Genomic DNA, 12,132 nt, shown 5'->3' on the forward strand with positions numbered 1-12,132 from the left:
ATTCTACAATCCAGTTATAATTGCCCTGCTTGTTATTTCTTTTTCTTTTTTTTCCCAGAGAAATTGGGGTTAAGTGACTTGTCCAGGGTCACACAGCTAGTAAGTGTTAAGTGTCTGAGGCTGTATTTGAGCTCAGGTCCTCCTGAATCCAGGGCTGGTGCTCTATCCTCTGTACCACCTAGCTGCCCCAATGCTTGTTATCTCTCGACCATGATACGCGATCTACCATCTTTTTGCCTTTAAAATGGATATTTCTTTTGCATGAAATATTTTTTCCTTACCTCCACATCTTAGAATTCTTGGTTTCCTTTAAGAAACAGCTCCCAAACTGACATTCTTCAGGAGACTTTTCCCTTTTCCTTCCAAATGTTAGTGTCTTCCCCTCTGAGGATACATTCCCTCTATTTTGTAAATATCTTGTATTCACCTAGTTATTTATATATTGGCTTGCCCATTTGAATGTGAGCTCCCAGAGAGCAGGACTATGTTCTTACCTTCCTGTGTATTTCTGGTGCTTAGCACAGGTCCTGGCTCAGAATAATAAGAAAAACTCCTAATAAGTACTTTTTGAAAGACTGAGTTTCCTTGTGTTTCCTATAGATATTTACAGTTTGAGCTCATATGCCATTCCTGAGGACACAATTTCTCCTCTTTCCACACAGACATACCTAGTATGGCCAGCACCATGCTGTCTTTGAGGACTTCCATGGAACCTGAACACACAAAGTAGATGGCCTGCAAGGCATCACCCTGCCGCAGGAGGTACTCCCCGGGAGCACAGAAAGAGGTTTTGATGTGTAGAGACAGCGACCTGAGGCAGCCCCGGCTGGCACACTCAAAGAGGGACAGCTGCAGGATCTCCTTGTTCAAGTGCATGGTGATGTCTGAGCGCAGCTCATCAGGAAAATCTTTTAAAAGCTATTGAAAAGGGGAAAAAAAAAGATACATAGAAGGACACCAAGCTGCTGGGAGGGCTATCATTTATTACTTATATGTTTATGGGTAAATCTGAACCAATCTAAGCCTCATTTGCTTCGGTTATGTAGCACTGATGCTTCCAAGCTTATTGCATGGGTTGAATGAATCCGCCATGTGTATCAGTTGTTGTTGTTGCTGTTGTTATTTCTCTCACTTATAAACAACTGAAGAAAGTGCTAATTCTTTGTTGCCAAGATAGAAGGAAACCAGATTCTATGACTCCAACATCTGCTTTCACCACAAGCTGAAAATGGAGTATATTTTTATTCTCTGCCTTGAACTGTGGGCCCTGTGCACCTTATCCAGAGATTATCATATACACAAAAGAATATTCATCATTGTCTACTCTTTGGAAGATGCTTGGGTGATTAACAGCAAGGTGGTGAAATGGAGAGAGAATTGTAGCTGGAGTCAGGAAGACTTGAATTCAGATCCTATCTCATAAACTTACTAGTTCCGTTACCCTGCACAAGTCATTTAACCTCTCAGTTTCTGCTTCCTCCCCTGTAAAATAAGATTAATAGTGATACCTGACATATCATGCACATATGTATAAGATAACATACATAAAGTTCTTTGCAAAATTTTAAACATAATCTGAATTCTAGCTATTATTGGAGAGTTATGTTGACCTATGAGGAAAGAATTGGCCTTTGGATCTGCCCAGGAGGAATTTGTTGTCTTAAGAATGTTATAACAATGGGTCAACTGAGTTAATTCAAACCATTGAGTAGTGAAAAATTTAAGGCCAACTGGCTATTGAATTGGATTCTTTGGTCAATTTAGGCCAACAGCCAAGTCAGGCACAGGGCTTTGATAGAATCTAAATTGGAACTCATGGCAGTAAAAGGAGATAAGATGGGTTTCATCTGCTTCGGAAGGATTCTTAAAACAAATGCTGCCTTCATATTTGTGCCCTTTTCCTTCTGAATCCATATCGTTATGGGAGTTGATCTTTATCTATAATGCCTTCCATGTTGAAAAACAAACAGGAAATATGGCTTGTATCTCAAAGGGTAAATGGATGGAGGGTGCTTGTTACCTCATTGGAATCAATCCCATTATTGACCGACCAAGTTGTTTGGAAATATTCCAGCATCCTCTGCTTTAGTTGCTGTGGCAGGTGATGGACACGGATGAAGTCCTTCAAATCCTTTGTCCTTGTATGGTAGAGAGACCATCTGGAGTACATTCGCTGTATGATTGCAGTGACGTTCCCAAAGACCAAAGCATGCATCAAGGCTGGGGGGTGGGAAACAGAAGTACATACAGCAAGATGCAGATCTGTTAGCCTTGCTATGCTGTTGTCTCTGGGGTCTATGTTCTGTGGGCCTGTTGTACACGTGAGATCATTTAAGAACAGAGTCCTCTCTAAGCTTCAAGAGGAAACAGCATGATGCCACAGAAAACCCATCCAAGTTGGGGACAGAGGACCTTGGTTTGTGTCTTGATTTTGCCACTTATTAGTTGTATGATTGTGGGTAAGTTATAGCTACTCTCAGCCTCAGTTTCCTCATCTGTGAAGACCACTTGTACTGTATACCTCCCAAAATTATGAGGAAAGCAATTTGTAAACTTCAGAGAGCTTTGCCAATGAGTTGCTCTTCTTCTTCATTAACCCTCTCTCAAATATGGTCTAGGATGAATGAATCTTACATGAGGCACCCATGGGGTACAGCGAATAGAGCATTGAATTTTCGGTCAGGAAGGTTCAAGCTCAAATCTGGCCTCAGACATTTACTAGCTTTGTGATCCTGGGCAAGTCATTTAACCAATTTCTCTTTCAGTTTTCCCATCAGTAAAATGGGTTTAATAACTTCATCTAACTCACAGGTTGTTGTGAGAATAAAATGACATAATACTTGTAAAGCTTTTCACAAAGCTTAAAGTACTTTATAAATACCAGCTATTATTGTTACACTCAACCCTTCATTCTATGAATAATGTTATGCTGAAAGTCTGGGTACTCAGCAAGTAGCTAACTGTGGAAGTGAACATGGTTTCAGATGAATACATCTTACATTAAATCCCAATAATCTATTATGAATAACGTTATGGCAAAGATCCAGTCACTAAGAATGTAGATAACTGTTGAAACAAAATCCAGAACACAGAGTGCATAATTGTTTTATGGCCTCATGATACAAATGACAATGAGGCACTGTAGGTTCATGGAAATAGAGAGGAAAGATCCTCTGAAATGATGAAATCCAAGCTCCTCTTTGAATAGATGAAATGACTTGCCCAAGGTCCCATCAGAGGTGAAATCTGAACTCAGGCCCTCTGACTCCATAGCCAGTGCTCCTTAATGTAATACAATGCTTCCCTGCTTCCTGATCAGATCAATAAATCTTTATTGAGTGCTTACAAGGTACCAAGGCACTGTGCCAGGCATGTGATATATATATGGCTTATCATAGACATTCATCTGATCGATTTTAACTGTACTCTATTATAGCTACCACAATGTTAAAGAATAGCCCAAAGGAAAAAAAAAACAGGTCATGTTGAATACTTTCATTGGTGGTTGCTGAAATTTGCATGACTAAAAATGAAATAAGTTAAGAAAACTTTAAAAAGTTTCTATCCTGCATACTTATAAGCCCAATAAGTTTCCTCAAATTTGTGTGGTCTTTGTGTGAAGTTCTATGTAAAAATTCTTATGCTACAAAGTGTTGTCTTAGAACTGAAGAACTTCATTTGTCAGTAAAGTAATGAACGATTCTGCTACAAGTCAATGAAATTAAATCCTAGTTATCAGATCCCTTAATATCCTCATAAGCTAAATGTTTGGAAGCACTGCCATCTTTAAAAATATGTAATAGTCCTTTCATGGAGATTAAATTGACTACTGAGAACAATCAGTTTCCATTCTTTTAACTTTGCTTTCCTTAATTATGTGCATGATTTTAACTCTGCTTGCTTAATTATAATGTGCATAAAGCACTTAAAAGTAAGAGAGGTAATATGTTCAGATCATTTAGCATCATAATTGTACATTATCAATAAAATGAATTACTGGATTCATTGTAGCATTCATGAAGGGTGTTTGGAAAGGACTATTCTTTATTTGAATCACCGTAATTTCAATGTCTCATTTCCAGCACAGGAAAAGACTTAGGATTTAGCCAGTATTTTTTAAGCCACTGGCTTCCAAAGTTACTTATTTTCTAAAGCTATTGTGGTCTTTCAGTCCTAGGTTGTAAGTTTTACACCAGGAGAAAAACAGAATGTAACTGTCACCCTGAGTCATTCAAACTACATTTCAAAGTTTGGCTTGGGAATGTCTAAATCTCCATCAGTTAGGAAGTATTCTCTCTTTGCCTTCTATTTATTCCCAAAGGGGCATTTTTACCTGCTTTAAAATGGTGTCCTAAAAAGTGTACCTTAGCTTCCAGATGGTAAGTTTTCAACTTACTGACTTATAACTTATTATCAGACTATAACTTCTCAACTACTTGAGAAGGCAAACCAATCACAAAGACAGGAAGTTCTACATATTTCATAGCATCATAGCTTTAAAGATAGAAGGGCCCCCAGAGGTCATCTATTCCAACTCCTTAATTTTCCTTAAGGCCTGCTAAGGTTAAGTGACTTGTCCAAGAACATATGAGAAATATGTAGCAAACCTGGAATTCCAACCCAGGTCCTCTGATGCAAAATCTAGTGCAGTTTTCACTGACCTTTGAAGAATTATTCTTTCAGTGGCTAAGTGAATAGGGTGCTGGATTTGGAGAGAGGAGAAACTGGGTTCAAATCTTACTTCTCACATCTACAAACTAGCTGACTCAGGGGCAGCTAGATGGTGCAGTGGATAGAGCACTGGCCCTGGAGTCAGGAGGACCTGAGTTCAAATCCGGCCTCAGACACTTAACACTTACTAGTTGTGTGACCCTGGGCAAGTCACTTAACCCCAATTGCCTCACTAAAAAAAATACAAAAAAAAATACAAACTAGCTGACCCTGGACAACTCCCTTAATCTCTCTGAACCTCAGTTCTTCACCTGTAAAAAAAAAGGATTAATAATACCTATAGTACCTTCCCCATAAGGTTGTTGTGAGGTTCAAATGAAATTCCAGGATCAAGGATTTGGGGCAAGAAGAGACTTTTGAGGTCAGTTAGTTCAGAGGTTCTTAAACTGGGGTCTATGAACTTAAAGAGTTCTGATGACAATCTCGATATAATTGGTTTAACCCATGATCCTATGTCTTTTATTTTATGCATTTAAAATTATTCTGTGAAGGGGTCCATGAGCTTCAGTGAATTTCCAAAGATGCTCATGAATCAGGAAAAAGTTAAGGACTCCTGTTTTAATCTAATTCCCTTATTTTATGGAGAGGAGAATTGTGGCTCAGAGAAAATAAGAGACTTGCATTATGTCACATCGGTTGTAAGTATCTGAGTCAGGATTCAAAACTAGTTCTCATGACTCCAAATCCAGGACTTTTCCACTCATACTGCACTATATTTCTTACCCAGGTAGAAAACTTCATAACCTGAAAGGTGCCAAATGTTGTCGTTCAGTGTCCAACTCTTCCTGACCCCATTTGAGATTTTCTTGGCAGAGATATTGGAGGGATTTGCAATTTCCTTCTCCAGCTCATTTTACACATGAGGAAATTGAGGCAAATAGGGTTAAGTGACTTGCCCACGGTCACACACTTAGTAAGTGACCTGATTTGAACTCAGGTCTTCCTGACTCCAGGAATAGTGCTCTGTCTGCCATGCCACCTAGTTGCCCTATAAGTGCCAGTTGTTATTGTTGCTGTCATTGTCACCATTTTTGTCATTGTTGTTATTACTGGTATTCTGCAATAGCATTCCATTGTGAGGAAAAATTATTTCTATTTTCAGGAAATTCAGGCACTTTCTGCTTCAGTCTTGGGGCTGTAGTTTACTTTAAGTCTATACTTTCATAGCCTAAAGCTAGTTTTCCAGGGAATAAAAGAACAGAACATCCTATCACCATTCTTGCCTCCTTTCCTTCCTTTGCTATAGCTATGCTAGGCCATAAAGAGTAAATGAGCAACAAAAGTGTGGAAGCCTTTTTTTTTTAAGTCGTGACCCTTGGGTATGTGGGTTACAAAATCTATATCAGCCTGGAGAGAATAGAATTAGAGGAATGTTCCAATCAGTTGTTCTTCAGAAGTGTCCAACTCTTTGTAACCCCATTTGAGGTTTTCTTGGAAAAGACATTGGAGTAGTTTGCCATTTCCTTTTCCAGTTCATTTTACAGATGAGGAAACTGAGGCAAATAGCCTTAAACGACTTGTCCAGTGTCACACAGCTAGTTAGTATCTGAGGCCAGATTTGAACTCAGGTCTTCCTTACTCCAGGTCCAGTGCTCTATCTACTATACCACCTAGCTGCCCTTCTGACTAGATAACAAGCATTTATTAAGCACTCTGTATACATCAGGCATAGTGTGAGGGGCAGTGTCCCCAGGCAGTTTACATTCTGTTGAGGGTGACAACATGCACACATGCATAATCCATATATAATAAATACTGAATAAACACAAGGTAAATTATCGGGGGAAAACCAGCAATTGGAGGGGGTGGGTGGGTCAGGAAAGGTTTTATGTGGAAGGTAATGCTTGAAGTCAGCCTTGAAGGAAACCATGCCTGATCATTCTACCTTTAGTTTTCAAGGACACACGATGAGCTATACATACTGGTTTATGCCTCGGTGACTAAATAATGGAGGGTTTGAGTATTTTTTTGACTTTTCAGTTTCTAAACATGGATCTAGAAGGAAAGGTAGAGATGATCCAGTCCAACATCCCACTGGACTTGTTCAAGATCATAGAGACAGGACTGAAACCTAGGTGCATTGATGCCTAATTTAATGCTATTTCTTTTACACAACAATAAAGGCATCTCACATTGTCTACATTTTAGGAATCTTCATTGACCATTTGTCATATGGAAACAATGATTTCAGCTTAGCCTGAAGGGTATAATGCTATTTCTATCATATCAGGATAATTCAGCTAAATAAACTTGTAACAAGGAAGATGTTGATTAAATAATGTTTATTTCAATCCAAAAAGCATTTACTAAGTGTTTACTATATGTGAAGCACTTTGCTAAGTGGTGAGAATATAAAGACAAAGAACGGTCCCTGTTCTTGAGGAACCTAAATTTTACTGATGGGATACAACCATATGGAGAGATAAGTAAATATAAAATAATTAAGGGGAGACACACAGAGATATAGAGAGATAGATAAATAGATGATAGATAAGTAAGGAGAGAGGAGAGAACACAGTGGTCTGGGGAGCTACGAAATCTTTCTTCTATACTTATCAGCTTATTTAGTCATCACTTCATTCAGATATACATTTTTATCATGCAGAAAAATTTTTCCAAATGATATCAGAGCTTGAAAGAGTTAACATTCTTTCTCAAACCACTGTGCTTACAGAGAACAGTTTATGCACTAGGAAAATATGAGTCACTGACTGCACAGAATATAGTAGGTAAATCAATGGAGAACAGAGCAGCATATCTGACAGATACTGCAAATTCTAATTTTGTAGACTTAAATCCTGAGAACTTGAGCATTTCTCTAACTTTCTATCAGGAACAGAAGAAATATTTGCAGAGTACCTAAAGGCTCTAGGCCATATTTACTCTTGAAGTGGCTCTTCTTTTAGTATTGGTTTCATAAGTTCAAAAAATAGCTATTAGTAAAGTGAACATTTCATGAATGAAGTCTACAAAATGAAAGTAGGTTCACCAGTGAATTTGGAATCAGAGAACCTGGGTTCAAATCCCAGCTCTGCTACTGTGATCTTGGGCAAGTCACTTGATTTTTTTGGGCTACAGTTTCCTTATCTATAAGAATAAAGACTGTAAGACTTCTTCCTATTCTAAATGCAATGATAAGCCTTTGCTGCTTCACAGTCCTTTAAGCTGTTACTTTTTTTCTAAGAAAGGAGAGTAACCCAACACCACTGCAACTCCATTTCACTACTTAAGTATTTTCTCATAGGGCACAACCCAATTTCTTTCCTAGAAATTCTTCATCTTCGTAAAGTTCCCTGACCATGCCAGTTCCAATGACCTGTTTCCTTCTCTGAATACTTCACTCATTTAACACTTATACACTACTTGGTATTATAAATTATCATTTATTTGTAAATGTCCAATGTCCCCATCTGTCCCAAAAGCTTTCTGAGAGTTGTAGCTTTGTCTTCCTCCCCTTTGCATCCCCCACATATTTTAGCAATAGAAATTTGTTTGGAGTGGCTGCTCAACAAATATTAGTTAATTGATTGAAACCTTAAAATCAATCACCTACATTCAAAGCCTCCCTAAATCTTCCCCTAGGCTATGATCTAACAATATAAATGCTAATTATAAAGGGGTAAAGGATATTATCAAAGAATTGTCTAGTTGAAAAAGATGAGCCAGGAATGTGGCAAGAATAAGGGGACAGATAGTAAACTAATATGGTCCATTGGTACCCATGTGATATTAAGAGAAGAAGAAAACCCTTTGCATATTTGGGAAATTTATTGGAGGATGTGGGTTAAAGTCTCTTAGGATAATAGGCACAGACTACTTGTAATCTGCATCTTTGGGGGGTATGCTCACATGAAACAAATCATAGGATCATAGATACCAAGGAAATTAGAGGATTTAGACCATGACCCATGAAGAAATCATAATATAATATATATATTGAAGAGATGATCTCTAAGGCCATTACAAAAACTAACAAAAGTTTATATAGCTAGCTCCCAATTAGTGTAAAAAACCAAAGCAGTCACATTATTCAAATATTTCCATTAGGTTGTACTAATGACCATATTTTACTTAGTAATACATGTGATCATGTCACAGGATTTGTTATTCTCACTAATAGGGGCCTAGCTGTACTTTCTGGCCACCCAACTTTCTCACATATAACTGATTGAGAAAGACTATTACCTATTCAAGTGGAACCTTGAATTCCACTACAAGCTATGAGACTAACAACGTAAGGCAGGAAGATGTTTCCCGTTGTTTCATTATGGGAGTTCTCCTTTTGATGTTCCTCTCTAGATGACCCATTGCAGTCTCTTGCTCTACTACATTATAGTTTAATAAAACTTGGCAGCATTTTCTTGATTGCAAGGATGAAAGATAATTTGAGATACAGAAAACTGTTCAAATGGAGACCCAGAATCCCCATTACTCATAACCACAACAGGTAATATTTGGGAAGATGTGGCTGCACCTGTATACAGAAAATGAACTAGTTGCTAATTGTTTCCTAATTGGCTTTTATAGATAAAGTTTTCCTCAAAATGGAATTCCCTGACATCATTAGTAGGTATTAGCATAAATACCATGTAGTTAAAAAAATGATCACTAGAAAAAGATGAATTTTTATCTTTGAAGATAATTCCAACCAAACCTTTATTGTTTCTTGTGTTACAGTTCACAATACAAAGGAAGAAAGGTTTGGAGAGTAGCTAATTCCTGCAATCAGGAAAAAAGGAAAACTTTCTACTTACCGCCAATTAGCATTGTGCAGATGGAAAAGATCTTTTCTGCATCTGTGTTGGCAGAGACATTACCAAACCCAACACTTGTGAGGCTGCTAAGGGTGAAATACAGGGCTGCAATGTAGGCACTTCGGATGGATGGGCCTCCTAAGGTGTTATTGCCACCATAGTATGGAGATTCCAGACGTTTCCCCAGTTCATGAAGCCAACCTATAGTGGAAAAGAGAGAGAAAATTTAAAATGGGAAAAAGAGTACCCTGTTAGTCAGGCCATATCATTATTTAACTATTTGACAGTTTTCTTGAAATGTCATCATGGTATAGTGGATATAATAATAATGATAATAATAATAATAATGATGATGATGATGATGATGATGATGATGATGATGATGATAATAATAATAATAATAAATGATAATACCAATATTAACCACCACAACGATGATTATTTAGATAGTACTTTCAGGTTTGCAAAACATTTTACATTTATAATATTTATTCCTCAAAACAATCTTGAGAGGTAGGTATAATTATTAGTCTCATTTTATGTTGAAGAAACTGTCCAAGGTCTGCTAAAGCTTGGATTCAAATTAAGGCTCTCCAATTCCAATTCCAGTCTCCTTTCTACTATACCACATTGACTTCCATCATCTTTGAAAAAGAGAAAGAAACATGCTCTCCTTCCAGTTCTATTGCCTAAAACACTCATTTATATATTAAAACTTTTGTGATTTGTAAAATAGATATCAGTGAACCCCAAATAAAGTTACATGAAGCTTTATTTTCATTCCTTCAAGGGCCAACTAGGAACAGCACTATGGCAAACTCCAATGGGTCAATGACATTATTGATATGAATATTATGTATAATGGAGAATACTGTAGATTGTCTGCATCTATTCATTCTGTGTGATTCCTGCCCATGTCCTCCCACAAGTTTTGCACATAGGATCTATTCTGCAGCACTGAAAGAGACTATCTCTCACTTTCACAACATGACCTGCCCATCTATTTTTCTAATTGTACAATTCCTGATATCTTTTATTCCACTTCTTGGATTCAACTCATTGTTTGTAATATACTTCATCCTAAATATATTCTCCCAGTATTTCTCCATTCCAATGAAATTTAGCATTTTGGGAGACTATGTCACCTATGATTTGTAGTTAAATAGCACCATTGCAAGAATATTACGATTAAGATGATGGATTTTCATATAAAGGAACAACTTAACCTAACAGGTTGGCATCAGTGGTACAAAAACATTGCTCAAACACCAAATTCCCTGAAAAGTAAAATTAATGAAATAGAAACTAATGTCTCCATGAGATAACAATAAATATTAAAACAAAGTCAAAAGACTAAAAAAGTGGAAGAAAAGATAATTCCATAGCAAAAAATAAGCTATATGGAAAATTGATTAAGGAACAGATGATTCAAGATAAACATAAAATGGTAAACATCATAAGCAATATAATGGATTAAATAAGAATAAACTTTATATTCTAATATGGGGGTGCTATCATCATCAGGGGCCATAGGAGGAGTCTAATTAGATAGAAGGCTTGGTTCTTTTCTATCTTAATGATCTTGAAAGAAGGATGAAAAGAGAGAAGAATGCAATAGGAAGAGGGAGGAAGAGGAAGGTTAGGGAAAATTACCTCAAATAAAAGAGTTGCACAAGTAGAAGTGTATACAAACAGGGTGGAGGAGGTAGGACAAGTGGCTGACATTTGAACCTTATTCTCATCTGAACTAGTCAAAGGAGGGAAGAATACATAGAGACAGACTTGGATAAAAATGCATTTCACAGGATGGAAAGGTTAGAAAGAGACAGGTAAACATAAGGGAAGGGTAGATTAAAGGAGAGATTAATCCTGGGCAAAATATTTTGAAGTAAAAATGTACAGAACTATTTATTACTATTATTTTTGCAGTGGCAAAGAATTGGAAACTGAAAGAGTACTCATCAATTCATGAATGGCTGAATACATTATGGTAATAAAAATATGATGGAATACCATTGGCTGGTAAAAAATGATGAGGGAGGTGGTTTCGGGGAAATGTGGGAAAACTTATGTGAAATGATGCAGAGTGAAGTGAGCAGAACCAGGAGAAAAAATTATGGATTCACATCAATATTATATAGATAAATTATTATATATTGCATAGATAAATAACTTTGAAAGGCTTAGGAACTCATAAGCATAATGATGTACCATGATTCTAGAGGATTCATGATGACATGTTACCCATTTCCTGATAGAGCAGCTAAGAGTTCACAATCAAGCATATATTTTAAAAACTATGGCCAATGCAGAAATTTATTTGCTTGACTTTGGATGTTTGTAATAGTGGTTTTGTTTTTCTTTCTTTTTTAACTTGGGAGGGAAAGCAGATTTTTGAAAATTGAAAACAATTGAATTAAAACAAAAATAACAAATAAAAATGAGAGACACAGGATGGTGTGGTGTTTAAAGAGTTGGCGTCAGAGTCAGGAAGACCTGCATTCAAGTCTCATCTCAGATAGCTACTGTGTGTGACCTTGGGGAAGTCACTTAATTTCCTAGCATCCCAGCAGGACTCTAAGACTCTAAATGTCAGAGAACATGATGCCTTGAATTGTTAATGGCAGTTTCTTCATCTAGAATTCCC

General features: G+C 37.1%; 1 protein-coding gene across 2 annotated transcripts in view; it reads right to left on the reverse strand.

Annotated features, from left to right (window-relative positions):
• Window positions 1-12,132, reverse strand: part of KCNH8 (potassium voltage-gated channel subfamily H member 8) — a 418,936-nt gene that overhangs the window by 95,355 nt on the left and 311,449 nt on the right. For both annotated transcript variants that reach the window (XM_043967854.1, XM_043967853.1), the window contains 3 exons: window positions 9,486-9,686; window positions 2,021-2,220; window positions 669-918 (listed from right to left, as the gene is read on the reverse strand). In XM_043967854.1, the coding sequence (XP_043823789.1) occupies window positions 669-918; window positions 2,021-2,220; window positions 9,486-9,686 (651 nt within the window). The remainder of the gene's footprint in view (window positions 1-668; window positions 919-2,020; window positions 2,221-9,485; window positions 9,687-12,132) is intronic.

The sequence above is a fragment of the Dromiciops gliroides genome, chromosome 5 (genome assembly GCF_019393635.1).
Source record: "Dromiciops gliroides isolate mDroGli1 chromosome 5, mDroGli1.pri, whole genome shotgun sequence".
Lineage (NCBI taxonomy): Eukaryota > Metazoa > Chordata > Mammalia > Microbiotheria > Microbiotheriidae > Dromiciops > Dromiciops gliroides.